This window comes from Bidens hawaiensis, unplaced genomic scaffold (assembly GCF_021521415.1).
Source record: "Bidens hawaiensis isolate Kalapana, Puna unplaced genomic scaffold, B.hawaiensis_p1.1 tig00000820_1, whole genome shotgun sequence".
Taxonomy (NCBI): domain Eukaryota; kingdom Viridiplantae; phylum Streptophyta; class Magnoliopsida; order Asterales; family Asteraceae; genus Bidens; species Bidens hawaiensis.
The window spans coordinates 2,640,591-2,659,593 of record NW_027491048.1 but is presented as its reverse complement, the minus strand read 5'-3'; the positions used below and the strand labels follow the sequence as shown (position 1 = coordinate 2,659,593).

General features: G+C 37.1%; 1 protein-coding gene and 1 pseudogene across 3 annotated transcripts; both read right to left on the bottom strand.

Moving 5' to 3' along the window:
* Positions 1 to 1,421: 1,421 nt before the first annotated feature.
* LOC143540022 (E3 ubiquitin-protein ligase At3g02290-like) lies at positions 1,422 to 3,346 on the bottom strand (annotated as a pseudogene). Its single transcript, XR_013136528.1, has 4 exons — positions 3,080 to 3,346; positions 1,960 to 2,310; positions 1,753 to 1,862; positions 1,422 to 1,667 (listed from the first exon to the last, which is right to left on the bottom strand). The product of XR_013136528.1 is annotated as an E3 ubiquitin-protein ligase At3g02290-like (transcript).
* Positions 3,347 to 8,254: 4,908 nt separating this feature from the next.
* Positions 8,255 to 14,650, bottom strand: LOC143542525 (uncharacterized). 2 transcript variants are annotated; one of them, XM_077035103.1, is made up of 4 exons: positions 13,291 to 14,650; positions 10,786 to 11,357; positions 10,485 to 10,704; positions 8,255 to 9,795 (listed from the first exon to the last, which is right to left on the bottom strand). In XM_077035103.1, the coding sequence occupies exons 1-4, from the start codon at positions 14,509 to 14,511 to the stop codon at positions 8,434 to 8,436; spliced, it is 3,375 nt and encodes a 1,124-aa protein (XP_076891218.1). In that variant the 5' UTR covers positions 14,512 to 14,650; the 3' UTR covers positions 8,255 to 8,433. The 2 variants fall into 2 exon arrangements, with proteins under 2 accessions (XP_076891218.1, XP_076891211.1); XM_077035096.1 differs by having other exon boundaries at positions 10,485 to 11,357.
* Positions 14,651 to 19,003: the final 4,353 nt, after the last annotated feature.

Genomic DNA, 19,003 nt, shown 5'->3' with positions numbered 1-19,003 from the left:
AGATCAAATCCGGTTATTTACAATATGGTCGATTCCGTTATCTTAAAAATACCATTAAACCGGTCTTGGTCCGGGTCAGGTATCGTTAGTTTGACCATTTTGTCCTTACATAAAGCGAGTAAGACCTGTGAAACTCGAACTGATCAGACCCGATTATTTGCAATATGTTCGGGTCCCAGGTCCTAAGAAGACCACTAAACGGGTTCGGGTCAAGTCTCCTAGTTCCAGTTATGATTCATAACTTGAACATAATTAAACACTTTGTTAAAAAAACTGGTTGAGTCATCAATCTATTGTGAATTGCTATTGCAGAAAATATCTATATGTCACGCACCGTCAAATCACCCATCATATTTCTCGATATCCGGATCATTCCGGAACCGTATGGAAGCATCTAGGGCTGCCCGGAACAATCCGAAACGACCTAGAGTAGCCCGGATCACTCCGGAACTCTCCGGATCACTTGAACTCTCCAGAACAGCCCGGTGCACTCCGGATGCTTCCGGAACAGCCTGGTCCTGTCTTGAACAACCCGGTACTCTCTAGAGCAGCCCGGTATCGTCTACATCATTCCGGAACAGCCATGAGCTATCTACATCAATCCGGAATACTCCGTAACACCGAAGACATTACTAGACCGACGAAGAAGCTTCAAGAGGAGTCCATAAAGATCAAGATGCTGGATATTTTGATATAAAATATCTAGAATTATGTCCTAGATATTTTGTATGGAATAACCTAGATTAAGAATTCTCTAGATCTTGTGTAGTAGTATAAATAGGTGAAAGGGATCTCATTTGAGATCACCCAACTCTTGGTAAACACTTAAGCATTGTAAGCTTAACTTCCAGCAATATAAAAACTCTTGTCTTGAATACTTGCAATCAAGTCACCTCAAGAAACCAACATTACTCTTCAAGACTTTCGCTGCCCAAAAACTCGTTCAAACAAACCACACAGGCTTACTTAGACGAAGTTCTAAGGCCGCACGAGAGTCAAAAGAATAACTCTGTGACATATAAGTGTAAATACAAGTGTACGTTTATCCTATTCTCTACTTGATGGTTATGTTTTAAACCTTTAATGCTTTGTTAGAATGCACATAAGACAATGATCAAGTTGAACATAATCGAATACCTGATCATATGAAATGTTTTAAGAAAAGTTGGTTGGGTCGATCAAGCTATCAGTGTTCGGTGATTTTAGTGTCATCAAGTCATTTTGTTTAGTTAGCCTTCTGGTCCAATAGTCTCATGACATGGGGATGATGGTTAATGTTTGACATCTTTGAGGTCTCGTGTTTGAAACCGACTCCAAGGTGTTTTCCCACAATAATAGGTTTCCTCCTTAATAGTGAGTCAAGCCCGAGCATTAAAATCAGCATGAATGATGAGTTTCTATAAAACCTTCAGGTGACAGCAACATTATAACACTATTCACCCAAACAAATAATAACACATTAAAGAGAAAAAAGGACACATTCTATTAATCATCACATATAACATGAACACATGTTGAAAATATAGATACCATAAGATTAGGCAAATATTGTTTTCAGCACATCCTGTAATAACTTGATTTGCATTATTGACAATACAACCTGCTATAACTGTAACCACTTTTGCTATATAACCGAATGACTACGGGCTCTCACAAAACTCCATCGCCTGAAAAACAACCGAAAAAACGAAAAAAATATAAAAAATAAGGCTTTGAAATAACTAAAAATCGCGATTATGTTACCAGAAGTACCTTTCCACACATTGGACACGTGTCACTTCTTTCCATCCATTCATATATACAACCAAGGTGAAAATGATGAGAGCATTGTGTCACTGTTTTAGGATTCTCCAATGTATATTCTGCACTTTTCATAGCTTTTGTCTGATAAACAATTTACCATTTAACAAGTGTTGTAGAACTGTAGATGAATATTGAATATTGTATTAAAGAATTTACCATCAAGACATGTTGGACAGACATCTTCATTATCTGAAGATTGCACATACAGCAGCCCTTCTGAGGCTTTGACTTTCAAAGACTTCTCTAAAGATTCTATATTACCACTTTTGGAATCTTCATCTGTGGAATCAATACCAGATTGTGAATCTTCTTGAAAATGAGTCATTGATTTCTCACGTCTAGAAACTAGGCCACGTGGTCAGAATCATAAGGCGTGGATCTTGTAGGCGAATGAATTTCATCATTTAAAGATGTTGGTAGTGAAAAACCAACACCCGAAGATGAAACGGTTCCTTGAGTAGGTGATGATACGGGTAGGCCTTCAATCCTCTGAAAAAATGCACCATACTGTACATTGTATGATACCCAAATTAATAATCGTTAGCTACACAACAAATGAGTTAATTACATAAAAGCGATAACTTTCTACCCTAAATAAAACATTTTTGAAAGTTTGTACCTTGATCGAAGAGAGAAAGGGATGTAAACGAGCCGAGCCCGAGCTTAACTAGGCTCGAGCCAGGCACGTACGAGAGCTCGAGCTAAGTTCGCTTCAAACTCTTTTTTCTAAACCTCGAGGCTAAGCTCATGCGTCGTTTTTCAAGCTCGGTTCGTTTATTATTTTTTTAAAATACTAATATACAGATTTAATTATTTTCGTATACCTAGAAAAAAAGCTTAACGAGCCTAACTCGGCTCGAGCTCGTGTACATTACTTTAAACGAGCAAAAGCTTGGCTCGAGCTCGGCATTGCAGTGTGAAATGAATACATATAAGCCCCAAAAAAGTTAAAATTTAAAAATACACTAAGTTAAAACTTAAGAATACACTAGGCTAGTTAATGCTCGACGAGCCTAAACTATTTTCACATACAAGGCTCGAGCTCAGGCTCGATAACTAAACGAGCTTTAGTTAAGGCTCGGGCTCAATTAGGCTCGACAATTCCCGAGTTCAATATCATTCCGATCTCAAGTAGTTCGCAAGCGACTCGGCTCGTTTGCACCCCTAAAGAGAAGATAATAAGGTGATTATCCTATAAACTTGATAAAAACGCCACCTTTTTATCCCCGTCAAGACGAACTGTGATAATTGTAAAGCCTGTTATAGTTACGCTTACCCCGGAAAACAATTGGTGGAAGAAGAATCTTAAGCAGATGCAGTGTCTATATAGAGCATTAGTTGGAAACTCTTCAAAATCATCATCACATTGACAGCAGCAAATAGCATTCATCTCTTTATTATGAATCCCGCTATCAAGCACTAAACTCTAAAATCTAAATCCTTTCTGTGCAATCAGGTAATTAGAAACTGTAATTAAACACCAAATACAACACACGTATAAATATCATAAATTCATCAACCAATAAACTTAAACTAGGAATGAGCAATAACCAAACCATTAACCAAACCGAAAACTGAATTAACTGAAAATCGGTTCAGTTTTATTATTATATCTTTTTTGTACCCTTGGTTAACCGAAAGTCCGAAACAAACCATTCATATTATCATATACTTCTAACTTTTATACCTCCATTTCATGTATTTATACCTTCATTTCACGTATTTATACCTACCTCCATTTCACGTATTTATATCACCATTTCATGCAACTCTAAGACCATCCTCTATGGTGAGGGGCTTCGAAGCCCCTCCACCGTAACACGTCAACGCCATGTAAGCAACGGGGGGCATTGAAGCCCGCCCCACTGTGGTTTAATGCCCCCAAAGGCGCCCCTATATATATATATATGCATATGTATGTATGTGTGTGTGAGAGGGGGGCCACATTCACCATGAACCGAGCCGGCCGTTGGAACCACCCAACCTTCCACGCCCTTGGTTGGACCGCGCCCCACGGCGGTGTTCTGCGCCCAAGGGTGCCCGCCACATCAGCTGACCACGCCCCATAGTGGGTGGTCTAAGCATAACGAGTTACTGCTTGCCCCCCCCCCCATCATGGAGTCTATATGATATCCAAGGCTACATCCACTTAGTCAGGCTAGTGCAACTACTGTTGCAATATACAAAGGGTTGCTGATGTTATATACATATTCTATGTTGTAGTGTAAAGATTAAATGTTTACTTTTGATCTCTAAGTTTTACTGTTGCAATATACAAAGGGTTGTGTGTTTAATTGGGGCATGTACCAACACAACATAAGTTTGGTAGAACAGGCTGGTCGGGTCGGGCGGGTCGGGTAACGGGTCAAAACAGATTCGAGTCACACCTGGATTGGTCAAGCGAGTTCGAGTGAAAATGAGCTCAAGTCAAAACGGGCCACTTTAATAAAAATGAATTTAGTTCATGTCAAGACAAAGCATTAAACGGTTTTTTTTTTTTTTTTTTTTTGGTTCTGGTCAAAATAGGCACGTTGGATTGGGTGTCGAGTCAAAACAGGTTTTGAGTGAAAATGTGAAATGAAGTTGTATGAAAACTGGCCACGTCAAAAATAATCAAATTGGTTAGGGTCAAGACGTGCCAATAAAAAAAGCCAAATTGGTTTGGGTCAAAATGGGCCAAAGTCATTTGGTTTGTGAAATGAGTTTGTATGTGTATTTTTTGGTGTATATATTTCTGAATCGCTGAATTGATGTTAAATCTGTGCAGGTCAGATGAAGGGGTGAGGTTTTTAAGAACTTCAGGTGAGTAGGTTTCCGTGATAAGTTTAATTTGCATTAGTGTTAAAATGCATGATACTAACGTTTGCTATTGTTGTCTTAATACTCATAAAGGAAGCTACTTACAAGAACTACCTTTAAGAACAGGTAAATAAAGCCTTTTAATACGGAAAGTTTAATGATCATAAACTATTTATCAAGTGTTTTACCTTGAAAATTAATATGGCCATGCATGTCCGACCGCAGTTTCATAAGTGGATTTTAGATATTGGGGTTGGCCGTCTTTCTACCATTTCAATAGAAGATGAAGATGATAGTACTTGGATCAACCTGATGATCTTTTGATCTCTGTCTCTGATGGCCCTATTGAATCAGTAGTCTATCATACTGTTCCTCGACTTGACCAACGAGTCGCTAATACTGAGATTGAAGGGAACAATAACATATTTCGTTCATGTCAAGACGGGCCTCTTAAAACATGTTAGTTTGGGTAAAAAAACAGGCAGGTCGATTGGGTGCCGAGTCAAAACGGGTACGGTGAAATGTGTTTGTACGAAAGCGGGCCGCTTTAAAAATAATCAAATTGGTTCGGGTCAGAGCGGAGTCGTTAAGTGTATTAAAGGTTCTGGAGGGGTGTTAAAGATTCCGGAGGGTTAGTTCATAGGTGCATCTTTCCATGATGATGCCATTAAGTATATTAAAGGTTCCGGAGGGGTAGTTCTCAACACGAGCCACTCGGATATACCCTGTTCTAATCAGGGGAAAGCCAGAAAGGTATTCTGAATTTAATATAAGATACTCTTAATAAAACCTACTTTTAATTTTTAATATATAGTAAAAAAAAGTTATTATTTTTCACTTTTAGGTTGAGTGATGGAGTTTTCGTGGTGAGATCAGAGAGGGTGGAAAGCAAAAGGATACACTTGTATGGCCAGAGGTAAATCTGTTTCATCACTTGTACTTACATATGGTAATTTCACATATCATATAGTTGTTATACTCATAATTAATGCATTAGTTTTTTTATATTTATAAAAAAACCAAGTGTTGGCAACCTGATCTGATCACCTTAAAAACATACATGTTAAAAGGGATTCAAAAAAAGTTTATTTTGGTTCGGGGGACGGGTTTGGATCAAAACATGTCGGTTCTAGACGGGTTTCGGGTATGAATATGTCGGTTTACATGTCTTTAAATGCATGTTACGCACGTTTTGGTGTGGCTACGCGCGCTCAGGCATTGGCTGCGCATGCAAAAAATTTTGGTCGCTTGCATAGCTGTTAACACTACTGAAGCCAGGAAACGTGCGCCCGACGCCACATAATGCACGTAACGCAGCCCATGTATGTGCTTAATCGAGCGATGTGTAAAAGCGGGCCCAGTTATACGCGTTCAGGCGCTGATTGCACGTGTTAAGTGCCACTTAGCGTATTCGTGTGTCAGTTGTTTAGGTGCAAGTTACGTGCGTCGGGTCAATTACCCGTGTGTGAATGCACCAATGATTATATAATTCCGAAGAAATACAAAAAAATTGTGGAAACTTTACTCATTGAGACGTGGCTTTTATTAAAATAAACTGTTTCACCTATTTGTAACTAATTTCTACCTTCTTTTACTTTTGAGTCATATGTTTGCATATCTTAGAAGGGCCAGGATGCCATTAATAAGTAAATAGCAGTTAATTTAATTATTGAGGGGAAGTTTAATGATTGACTATTTTGTAGGCGTTCAAGCATAATGGAGGGAGGGCATTATGCCCAAATTTCAGCGAAGGTTAAAATGTTTCCAAATGACAGGGGAAAATTTTTTCAAAGCTACCAGAACGTGTACTCACATCCACATGTGCTTTAGTTTACAAGAACTAACCGGTAATACTTTGTATACACACACACACACACACACCCAGGAAGTACCATATTAGGTGTAATTATTCCTCAAATATCGTCTGTACTAAAATTCGGTTTAAATAATCATCTAATTTTTTTTATTTTTTTTTTAGATAAAACATAGATTTTTATATTTCATAGAAACATCCAAACGATTTACAATGAAGTGGCAGGTAAGCGGGCAACAAGCTGCGCTTGTTTACTTCAATTTGTTGTAGGTGATGGGACTCAGGGTTGATCTTGACCATTAATGCTAAGGACATGGTTACACAAAGCTCATTAGCTAATGCCATGATCCAGGTCCACAAGATGAACCGGGAAAGCAGTTTCGGTCAAGGTGTTCGCAGAAGCCAAAGCAACCCTGCTAATATGTGGTCAAGGTGTTCGCTGAAGCCAAAGCCAAAGCCAAGCTGGGATGAAGAATGATGCCCTAGAGGAAAACTAAATTTAATATTATTAGTTACAGCTATAAGACCAACCCTGCTAATATGATTGTTTAACTGTTTTTGGTCCAAGGGCAATATGGGAACTTTTTAATGTATAGTATCGGTTACAACAGAAACTCAATGACCAAGGGCAATTATGGTATTTTCAACTATTAGACGATACGGGTTGAATCCAAACCTAAGTTTGACCCGTTTGCAAATTAGTAACATGACAATCGACATGTATCTATCGAAACTGCCCTTTTAAATTTGACTTTCGTGAGTCAAACTGGTATTTTCAACTCTTAGCAATTGTTGGATTGACTATGATAAAAGTATAGTAATTAATTCGGTGGGAATAAACATTTCTTAGCATAATGTTTCGACTCATATGATATGTATGTCACAAAAAAAAACAAATTAATGTAGTCAACACATTCGAAAGTTAATATTCCCGTCCACCGGACGGGTCAACTACTAGTTAAAAATAGAGAAAAGAATTTTTAGTTTTGATAAAATATTATAACTTTGGATGTGTTATTGTAATAAGTTAGACGGATCGTTGTAACGAGAGGACATGCTGGCATAATCAAAACTTACCAAAGAATGGTATTTGAATTATGAAAATTATTATAATGGTAACTTAGACATGAGAATTTGAACCCGGTAAGGTAACAGGTGGATGTGTTGCTATAATAGGTTAGGCACACCGTTGTAATAAGCTTGGGACACAATGTCGTACTCAAAAGTGCTTTCGACATTTTAAAAGCATTGGTTCTTTGATTAAAGAGAAAAAGGCTTATCGAAAGAAATTTGTTGTTTAAAGTGGTTGGTTTTAACCCATTTAGACCTCAAATTTACCCACCCTAAATGTGATAAAACACAATGTACCTCTTTGTAAACTATTTCAGGTCGTTATAATGGTGTAATATTAGCTTATATGGTAGGTAATTTCTTAAATGATCATTTTGAATCATCTTATCATTAGCATTTCAATGGATTATTCGGATTCTCAATCACTATATAAACCGAGTCAAGGTTTAACATTGTAATCAAGTTTAAGAGTCAGCTTTTTTATTACAATAAACGAGATTTGGGTGCAATTATCATGTTTACCAATTCATAACTTCATTCATGTATTATCAAAAGAACGTATTGCGTAAGACATAAACATGCAATCTAATGCCTTAACAGGATCCAAGTCTCTCGAGCGAGATATTAAGTAATTACTTGAGGCTAAACTAGATACACGACTAATGATTTTCGCACTAGTTCCTGTTTTTTAGAGCTAAAATAATAACCTCAGTGGCTTGATAGTTAATACCACCATTATATGGAATTTTATTTGTGTATGAAACTAAGAAAGTATTTATAACTCATTATAAAGCCTTCTTCACTCTCTCAAAATTTAAAAAAAAATCCTATGATTACACTTTAACAAACTTGCAGAACAAAGAGAGAAAACACCACTTTACTTGCCTGAATCCGAAAAACATTAATTGTACAAATGTTCCTTAACCTTTTCTTTTATATCCTAACCTCTAGATATACTTCAATCCTGACATATATTGCTGTCTGGATATTAGATACTGAGCCAAGGAATATATAATCCCTAACAACCCCAATATCCTTACCTTCACTACATCACTGATTAATGACGGAGGCAAATTAAGCGGTATTGTAAGCAACGGGGCAGAATCGTTCCTCTTTTTGTAACTCCACACAAACTGATTGAACAAGATATGGCTCGGAAATGTTAATATCAATAACGCCAAATTTTTAACCGCAAAAAACCAATTGGGCCCACCGATTTGCATCCCCCAACCGACATTCCCTTGCCAAACCTCTTCCCATATGCTGTAAACCGAAGTCAAAACCAAATAACCGGATATCACTATTGTAACGGGAAAGTATCTTTGTTTGTCACCAAAACCAGCAACAAAATCTGAATCTTGATTAAGCAGCAAAAGTATAGGCGCCAAAAGGAATATTGCACGGTTTGACCCGCCTGTGAGATTAATGTTCAATATAAGACATATTGCAAAACACATAATGGTCGCCACGTTACCGACAGCTGGCATCCACGCGCCCTCTGCAGCCATCCGTTTGATTGTGAAAGCGGGTACAGTAGACACGCGACGTTGCTGCAAGAACCTCGTTTTAGGCGGAAAGGTAGAACTAGAATTGCTGGTTTGACCGGATTGACTATGTCTAATACCGCTACCGCCCTTCTCATTGACTTTTTCCCGCATGAGTGATGCAAGTTCAAACTTAATCTCGAGTGCTATCAGCATAAAGATTGCAGCATACAATCCTAAAAGCGACGTCCGGGCACCCTCAACCGCCAACAAAGCGGTTAGCTTACTGTCTTCTTCATCCAGATCGCCGACCCCACTTTCGGCTAGGATGGTCTTGACCCGGATCTGACCCTCTAACAAATATGTGACTGGAAATAGAGCCACGAGTAAAGCAAACACCCATGGTAGAACCTTTGTGCTAGAAGCAGATGGTAGGTGTGTAAAGACCACAAATACAGAACTGCAAACCATGGTTGTGACTATAAGGATGTGTAAAACGGTTGCTTGAAGGAAATATTCTGCTGATATGTAAACACCGAGAGCAATTCCCATTGCGATTGAGAAAATTGTTCTTAATTCGACTATGTATTTGATGGGAATAATGGAGGTGACTGCAGAAAGTGAGAGAAGGATTGCTGAAAGCAGCAGCCATGATGGCCATGTAGGCTTTGATGTGATGAAACCATATATTGAGATGTCATCTGATGATTGGCGGGCAGCTTTGATAAGTTCAGAATGGTATGTCCATGAAGATGGAACTGGCGGTTGCATAGCTATAAAAAGAATTCCCGTTGCTATAACTAGTACCAAGCTTCTTTTTGCAGACTGTATATAAAAAACAATTAATGAAAAGTCAGCATAAGAGTTAAAGAACATTAAACAGCTTTGAAAAAACATTTAAAGGACTAATTCCAATATCTCTTTCAATATTTCGTAATGTCTTATTTACCTTTTGGAAATATTAAAAATATAAAATTTTTTACAAATTTCTTATAATAAGCTGTTCTGCTGAAAAAGTATATAAAAAACAGCATTATTACTGTTATTCTTTTCAGCGTGTAATGTTATTTTCATTTATTTAGTGAAACATGATATCATATTTATGACTAAATGTGAAATTTTAGTGTTTTAGAATGGTACATATGAGATTATGAAACTTAAAAAGGACATCAGGACATATATTAAATATTGAGCTTTAAAGAGAGATAAATGTCCCTTGGAAAAGAGGCCAGGAACAGAAAGTCAGGTGGCTATTTCTACCCATTTATTTATGAATGGGTTGTGGAGTGTGGACGTATGGTTCCTAACGGGTCAAGTATGTTACTTTTATTGCTTACAGCCTCGTAAGATTGTTATATTTAAAAATAGCTATTATAAATAGTTGTAAACTGATTCTAACAAATGGACAAAATGATTAAAAAAAAGGAAAAAAACAGTTTGTGGGTTAACCCAACCCGGTTCATTACTTCATAATGCCACCTGGACATGCGAAAGAATAGGAAAAGTTTATTTACCATGACATGGGAAAAGTGAAGAACAACAATGGGAACACAAGCCAATCCTGTTAACAGTATACAAAATCCCAAAAGTAACCCGCCAGATGGCGATCTACCATTCCACCATTGCAAAGCTTCGAAGATTGTTTCACGGCAAAACCAGACAGACAAAGCAAAAACTGAAGCATGTGAATATCCTTGCCACGGTTTCATCTTTGAGGCTGTTCTTGATCGATCCCTGCAAATTATAATAAGTTTAAAGAATGTAAAACTGATTAAATGACATGTAAAATTATGGAGAATAAGGTGGAGCAAATACTTGTATAAAAGCAATGATGGAGAAACAGCCAATAAAAGAATGGCGGATGTCCACAAAGCAGCTTTTGATGTCATAAACAGCAAGATCAGCTTTGATGAATACAAGCAAGTTAGCACCCAAACGGCTTTTGGTCCAATTCGGTGGTCAACAGAAAGCCTTCTCACAAGAGCCAATCCCAAAAAAGTTGTTAGAACAACCATGTAACTTGGGTACATGACCTCATCATCAAAGCTATAGTAATAAATGCCAGAATAAGTATAAAAATGATTCTCTATGTGGCATAGAAGTAAGGCGTGACCAATCAAACCAATTTCTGTTAAATAATGCAGCTTTTGTGGAAGAAGAGCTAAACCGGGAACAGCCATTGCTAATATGACATCAGCGACTATAAGTTTACAGAAGGATTTTAATGACATGCCTGCCAGCCAGATATTGAGATCCCAGAAGTTATGCACTACAAACCATGTAACCATTAAGCTTCCAAGCCCAACAAATGCAAAATATGATGAGATGTTTTTCTTTGTGAAAAAACGAGCCAAATAGAATCCAGTTATTGCAGGGACTGGAATGAACTGCAACAGGGTGAATGAAAACCAATATTAAAATAATACTTTTTTAAACTAAAAAAACTTCTCAAGCACTATCAAATTTGGGTTTCATTTTCAAACAGTGACCACATAACTATTTAAACAAATGGCTTATTAATGACCTGTATCTGACACTCTGACAGGATCTATGAATATAAATAACATATATGTATGTGTGTATATACTACGCGTAGTCTAAAAGTGAACCAAACAACCAATGAAAACAATAAGTTCTTACACAGTTCATAGTAGGTAAAAGAAATATTGCAAGTAGCAGACAATTCAAATAAAAATTTACACATCATATATAATGCCTCATATATATAATCAAATGAAATAAGTCCACATGTATCTAAAAAAATCACGCAATCTATGATAAGCAAACTGTGAATAAGCTCACTGCCTTATACACATTTCTGCACACACACACTTTCAGAAGATACAGGGTCTAAAGCAACCAAAATAACACCCAAGTCAAGTCATATTGGAATCGTTAAATCTGTAAATCCATACTTTATGTAACCAATAATATCCAAAAACTTAGAAAGTTGTAAAATAAAAGTTTTTAAAGTGGTTTCCCATACAAGGCTTGTTAAGGCTTAAGGCTTGACGAGCCTATTTCAAACAGTTGCCGAACAAAACTGGTTTTCAGTTTGCTTAATGGTCTTCTCTTCCTTCCACCAACTTCCTTATTCTTTCTGCAGTTAATGATGGGTGTTTTAAATTTCAATGTATCAAATTGATGGTATGAGATTTGATGGCATATCAATTGTAATCTGTAAGTATTGAACTTATGTTTAGAATTTTTAACTAGAAAGATTTGATGACATATCAATTGTAATCTGTAGGTACTGAAGTTATGTCTAGCTTTTTGTAACTAGAAAAAACAAATTGTATATAATCAAATAAGATTCCTGACCCCCCCCCCCCAAAGTTACAACTTTTTTACACTCTTTTCATGTTTGATACTGATATATTGCTATCCACACGAGACTTCTATTCCAATCTAATCAGGCCATAAATGAAATTAAAAGAGATCATAAGCAGAGAACACAAAACAAACATAAAAGAGGTTAAACCCTCTTGGCCTCTTTAGACACACAACTAATATTCATCCACGCACACTCATGTCAACTTTTAGACAAGAAATTGAGCCATCTATCTTTAACGGTTAGTATAAACATTTTACCATGCGAACGATTGTCAAAGTAAAAATGTGAGCTTTATAACACAGTGTATTATGACATGTTTTGTGAAACCATCTACGCTACGTATAGGCTTAATAGAACTAAACTAATTGAAAAGAATACATCAACCATAAAAAAAGGGATCTCCAACAATTTAAATGAATCACTTACTACTTCTAGAAAGTCTATATAATCTTTGAACTTCTAGCCAAAAACTAAGCTTCATGAACTAATAGCAACACTTAACTACGCAAAACCCATGCATTTGCTAAAATAAAATAACATCATTATTCCTAGATTGGTGAAAATTACACATGTAATAATATTTTTTGAGATAATGGAACTATCTCCACTACCACATGGAATGTAACCGTCTAAAAAAAGTTGTTTAGATGTTTAATTCACTTGGTCACTTAAATAAAAAACAGGTTTCAGTCCCCTTTATTCCATCAGGCTTAAATTCGTTAATCCCACTTCATCACTAATCAGTATGTTTGAACATTTATGACTTAACAAGCTAATTAGAAGAAGACTGGAAGGACTGGTGGCTCAAATATTCAATCAAAACAATGCACATTATTGGATGAGAAAGAAAGATCGCAACATAATTATATTACTATTCATAATCTAGTTGATGACCAATGCAGTTGATGACAGAGCTATGCGACCACAGAAAATAACCAAATATAACCCTGAAACTAAAAAAATAGCATCGATTAAAAATGACATACCACCACAGGAAATCCCACGACAATTGCTCCAGCAGCGCTCACAAAGACAGCCAAACCAGTAAAAGCCAGTGAACTAGAAGAATCGGTGATCATCCCCATTTCATATGCCGCAGCACCAGCAGCCCCTCCTAACATTGTGGCCGTGACCAAAACATAATTCAACGGCCACGGAACCTGAATATACCGAGCAAACGAATGGAAAACAACCCTGACCTCCAAACAAACAACAACCATAACCAAAGCAACCGCACCATTCACAACTCGAATACTCCTCAACTGATGCTCATTCTTAGTAACCCACCAAAGCGCCCCACGAGTCGACGCGTACAATTGAAACAAAAACGGAACGAAAAAGAGCAAAAACATGTCACAAACAGTCGAAGGCGACGAAAAGATAATCGCAGAGTGCGACGCAACATGAAACATCAACGGAAAGAACAGCAAATTCATAGTATGCAAACAGCTCTCAAGCTGTCCAAGTATTAAATTATCATCCGGAACCTCTCCCCCATGGTAACTAACCTCCTGCTTCATCTTAAACGACGAAACCCTCGGAACGGAATACAACCAGTAAAAAACACAATTAAACATCATATGATAATAAGCAGCATTCACCATCCCAACAGCAGAAACCGTCGCCCAAGTAAAGAACACCGAAGCAATAAACGGAGTACACGCAAACAAAATCCGTTCAAGCGCAAGCACGATAACCGGATACTCAATCTGAATCCACTTAAACTGTAACGAAGCCCACACGCCTATCAAAAAGTTACCTAAACCGCACACACAACAACCAAGCAACCCTAGGGCAATCGAATTAAACGCGGTGAACATATTCGAACTAAACACAAACGCCACCTGTGCGAAAATAAGCGAAAACCATACCGCAAAGAACGAACCGGACTTAAAGTTCACCGAGTCGAGAATGTAAGCGATCATAAGCCCTAGGGTTAACGCAGCAGCTACCGGAGTGCCACCGAGGTCTAGGAGAAACGCGGCGCACGGGACCAGTGCGATTGCAATACGGCCGTTGTGAACGAACGTTGACGGCGAGAATCTAGGGTTTTGGTTTTTATTATTATTATTATTAACACGGCCGTTGGTGTAGCTAGGGCTAGGGTTTCGGTGGTTGAATGTGGTGGTGGTTGGGAAGTTAGGTGTGCTGATGGACGGAGAGATGTACGGACGGTAAGATCGAGGTTGGAGATCCGGCGGAAGCATGGTGGCCGGTGCCGGTGAGGGTAGTTTGGGAAATTTGGGATCTGAGTGATGAGAGTGAAAGAGTGGTGGGTTTGATTTGATCTGAGAGAGTTGAGTGACGTGGTTGGGAGGATTACCACCGTTGGATTGGAGTTGTAGTTTCTAACGTTGACTGTGATTTGTTGATTGTGATTATTATTACAGGAAGTGTGACTTTTTGGCGGACTTTTTTGGTAAGTAATAAAACGTTATTACATGCTTCCAGTGTCTATATCTTCTTAGTTCTATGGCGGAGCAGAAAACCGAATTGACTGACTCTAAATCGAAAAAAATTAAAAAAAATCGAATTGAAGAAATAACTGTTGGTTAATTTTTGTTTTTTTGAAAAACCGAACTGAATCGATTGATAGTGATAAAGATTATGTAGATGATGAAGATTATGACTAAACTTTAAAGATGATAAAAGAATATTGGACCTAAACTTTTAGTTTTTTTAATTAATAAATTTGGTGAATTTTAAATTATACTATTCTAGCAATTTTGTATTCGTATAGTTCCACGTAACATGCATCTATTTTTGTTTTTTGAATTCAATATATATGTGGTGCTATAATGCGTTCTTACAATGTTAAAATCATCGTTTTTATTTTTAAATTTATTTTGCAATGTCTACATTGTAGAGGTATGGTAGTAAAAAGATCAAAGGATCCACGTAATGGCACCCGCTGGTCATTTGGAAGACCCGCAGAAGCCACCCGCGGGTCATGCATACCGTGCGCAGAGGTTATACACCAAAGAATAGAAGTCCAAAAGTCAGTCCAATAACCATGAGTTACCTGGATGCGGAAGCCTCCCGCATAAAGGAGAACAAAGGAAGGACTTCATATTTATTAAAGAAAGACAGTTACAGCAAATGCCTTTTATAAGGTTGGTAGAAATATTCCTTGATAGTGACATTACCCTCCTGAAGAGCACGTGGTAACACAACCAGTCAAAAGAGGCCATCTAGGCAATCCCGTTATAACCAGGCACATGGCCAAGTTGTCATTTCCTATCAAAAGCAGACACGTGTCCATTCAGGTAAAAGGAAACATCTTTCAGATAGTGACAACTCCACCAATCGTATTCGCTTATCCCCGACTATAAAACCCTCTTTGTTTTCATGAGGTATTCATTCACGTATTACATTAATCACTTTGTATTTTCTCTCTCCATAAGAACACTACTTATTCACATGTCGGATGGTGGTTACAAGCCCCCCACCCCCTTTTGCCATTCCCTTAACAAGCTCATGATGATTTGTTTTGGAGAATATTAAAATCCAGTTGGATTCTTCACTCACTTTAGCCTGTTTATATCTGTTAACCCGTACTCGGTGAAAATATAGATATAACCATTACACGTAATTAAAAAACCCCGATTATAACTGCACCGAAACCAAAAATAACCAAAAACAGAATTGTTTGTACATTAGAGAAAACAATGATTCAGTTTCGGTTTCACCTACGAACCGAACCAAATCGTGTTCATCCCTAATATCGTCTTTTAGAACCACGAAGCTATTATGACCGCCTTCTCGTTAGTTAGCATATTAAACATGCTTCCTTCTCGCTTCTTGAGCAAATGTACTGCACCACGACACCTACATACCAAAAATTTGTGCATCTACATTCGAAATAGTCATATGTCAAGTTTAATTAGGGTGCTACATTATGATGGGTCATATAAAGACATGTCAGTTGAAACCACAATGTTTGAGGGCATCCTAAATAAGTTAGTCATGTAAACTTCACTCCTAATGTGAGTCTTCCAAACCATCCATGTTATCAAATGGATTCCAATGACTATGGTGTTATGGAAGACAATATGTAGCCGTAATGTTGTATAGGAGATGTTAAAAAAATGCCACGCTAATTAAGGCACAAGTTCTCGTGACATGCCCAAAATCCAAGCTCCTCGCACCATCATCATCATCATCATCATCATCATCATCATAATAATAATAATAATACAACATGTGTGGTCAACCTTATTATCAATAAGATTACATTAGATACAAGATTACATTAATCACTTGGATAATTTACTGGAAAAATATGTTCGAATCATTGTTGTTATCGAATATGGACATGAAAAAAGTATGTCACCATATCTAAATCAAACATAGTGATTAATGGAAGACAATGTTCAATATGAAGGACGGGTAGTATGAGTGTTTGGTCATGTCATTTGGCATAACATATACACTCACACCTTTCATGTGCTTGATGACTCGAAAAACATTGTTTGATGTTTATTGCTTTCAATGTTTGACTACATTATACATTAGATCCGTCCATAACTTCGGGAATGTTGTGTCTTCACAAATTGTTTGAGTTTGAAAAGAAAGCACTTTAAGTGGACATAAGAAGTTGAATTGTTCAAATTTATAAAAGAGTCAATGGCAACTACCCTGATACTGACCTTACCTCACCTTACCAAGTTCTTTCACCTATGGCGTGATGCAACTAAAACGGGGATCGATCATTAATTCAATAAAAATAAAGAAAAGGTAAATTAGATAATAATAATAATCCAAGATAAATGCTATTGACCAATAAGGCTATGCGTAGTGGGCGTGGGTCAGGGTCGAAAAGGGGCGAATTTGGGCGCGAACACCCCCCCCCCCCCGGGGCAATATGTGGGCGATTTGGGGCGGGGGCGGCTTGTATTTGTCGCCGTGATGTTTAAAAAATAATATTATTATATTCAAATGACCGTTTGCAACGGCAAAATTTAAAAAAATAATAATTAATTAAAACAATATATATATATATATATATATATATATATATATATATAAACATACACCTTCTTCTCCATTTCATATCCATTCCATACACAATTCATACCCAAATTCTTCAAAAAATCTAGCAAAATGAATCCTACAAACAACCCGAACCAACCGAATTCCGTGGAACTCATCGCTACCCTGAGATAAATCATCAAAAAACACAAAAAGTGTGTCGAGGAACTCAACGATGCCATGAGAGAAAGCAACAAACAACACGAAAAGATTGTCGCTATGTTGAAATTGCGGGAAATGAGTGAAGAATACAAATCCCTCAAAGCGGCCGGGTTACACGAAGAGGCCGCGTTATTGCAACGACAAAGAATTGAAAAATTGCGCGAATATTATGGATATTAGTATTTTTTTTAGTTACGTATTTTTTTAGTTATGTATTTTTTTGTATTTCTTTTTAATTTTAATGCATTTTTATTTAATTATTTAAATAAATTGGTTTTTATTTAATTAGATTAATTATAAAAAAAAATAATAAAAAAAGATATTGTGGGCTCAACTTGTAGCCCCTACACCATTACACCCCAAAAACAAATTCACACCCTTTGCTGACTGTGCACCACGTGTCACAATTCGCCCCCAATTGTAACCCCTCCACTACACATAGCCTAATATTGTCAATTGAGTTTATTCCCTCTAGTGGTCCCAAATAAGAAAAAAACTTTTTCCACACTGCCCCGCAACTAAAAAGAACTTAACGGTGTTATATGTTTTTATGAATTTAAAACTAATGTTTCAGGGCTTTTGATCGGGAGGAGGATACGATTCGATTGATGTAAAACTTAACACGTGTTTGGGATTGAGTTTGAAAACACCTTATTGACTTATTATTTTTTTTCCAAAACCCAATAAATTAAAGAGAGTTTGGTAATCGTAAAAATCCTTATAAATTTAGCTTTTTAAAAACAACTAGGTTTTATAACCCGCGCGTTGCGCGGGTTTGGGTCTAGCTTTCATATACCGTCTTTGTGCGGGTTTGTGATTACAATAAAATTAGCCACAACGTCTAGCTTGGTTAATGCTAAAAACAGTTGACAAGAACGCAAATTTCAAAGGTAATATTGAATCTCTTACTTTATTTTCTTACATAAACCATTTTGTTACCAAATAAATGATTCTAACAGCCTACCTTTGCAAAAAAGAAAAACAAACTGGCTTTGGCTTTCAATATGCAATACAACCTGCAGCCTCTTTCTAATAGTGCAATTTGCAACCCCTCATCAACAGAAACTCAACCATCCATCTCAAGGCCAAATCTTAGATTTCTTTCATATGATGATTTATTTAACAAAATATTTAAATGTGTAAGGTATCGCTTATGGGCAATATTTGAGTTTTTCTTTCACATCCTCAGGACGATCACCTACAACAATTTGTGTTTAATGTTATGTAACAATTAAAACGAATGCTGACCCGTTATTAACCAAAAACAATCTACTGGAATTCCCAAAAATACCCTTATTACCAACTGAAATCAACTTGATCAGTTGACAGCGTGTTTGTCCGGTAACAAACACTCTGGTCTGTTAACAAATACTCCAAACATCGACTTTCTTCCGTACCCGAACTGTACGAAATATATGTATATTGCAAATCTTCCTCTCACTTCGATTATGACCCGTAGTCGGACAACTAATTTATGAGATTTCAAGATCAAGCGAAATCAAAATT

What these genes read in the sequence shown, in the direction of transcription:
- LOC143542525 (XM_077035096.1), bottom strand. Translation starts at nt 14,511, where the DNA reads ATGCTTCCGCCGGATCTCCAACCTCGATCTTACCGTCCGTACATCTCT. An exon ending in TCGTGGGATTTCCTGTGGTG is followed by an intron (nt 11,358 to 13,290) that starts GTATGTCATTTT and finishes ACCCTGTTGCAG; the next exon opens with TTCATTCCAGTCCCTGCAAT. An exon ending in TTCACTTTTCCCATGTCATG is followed by an intron (nt 9,796 to 10,484) that starts GTAAATAAACTT and finishes TTTTATATACAG; the next exon opens with TCTGCAAAAAGAAGCTTGGT.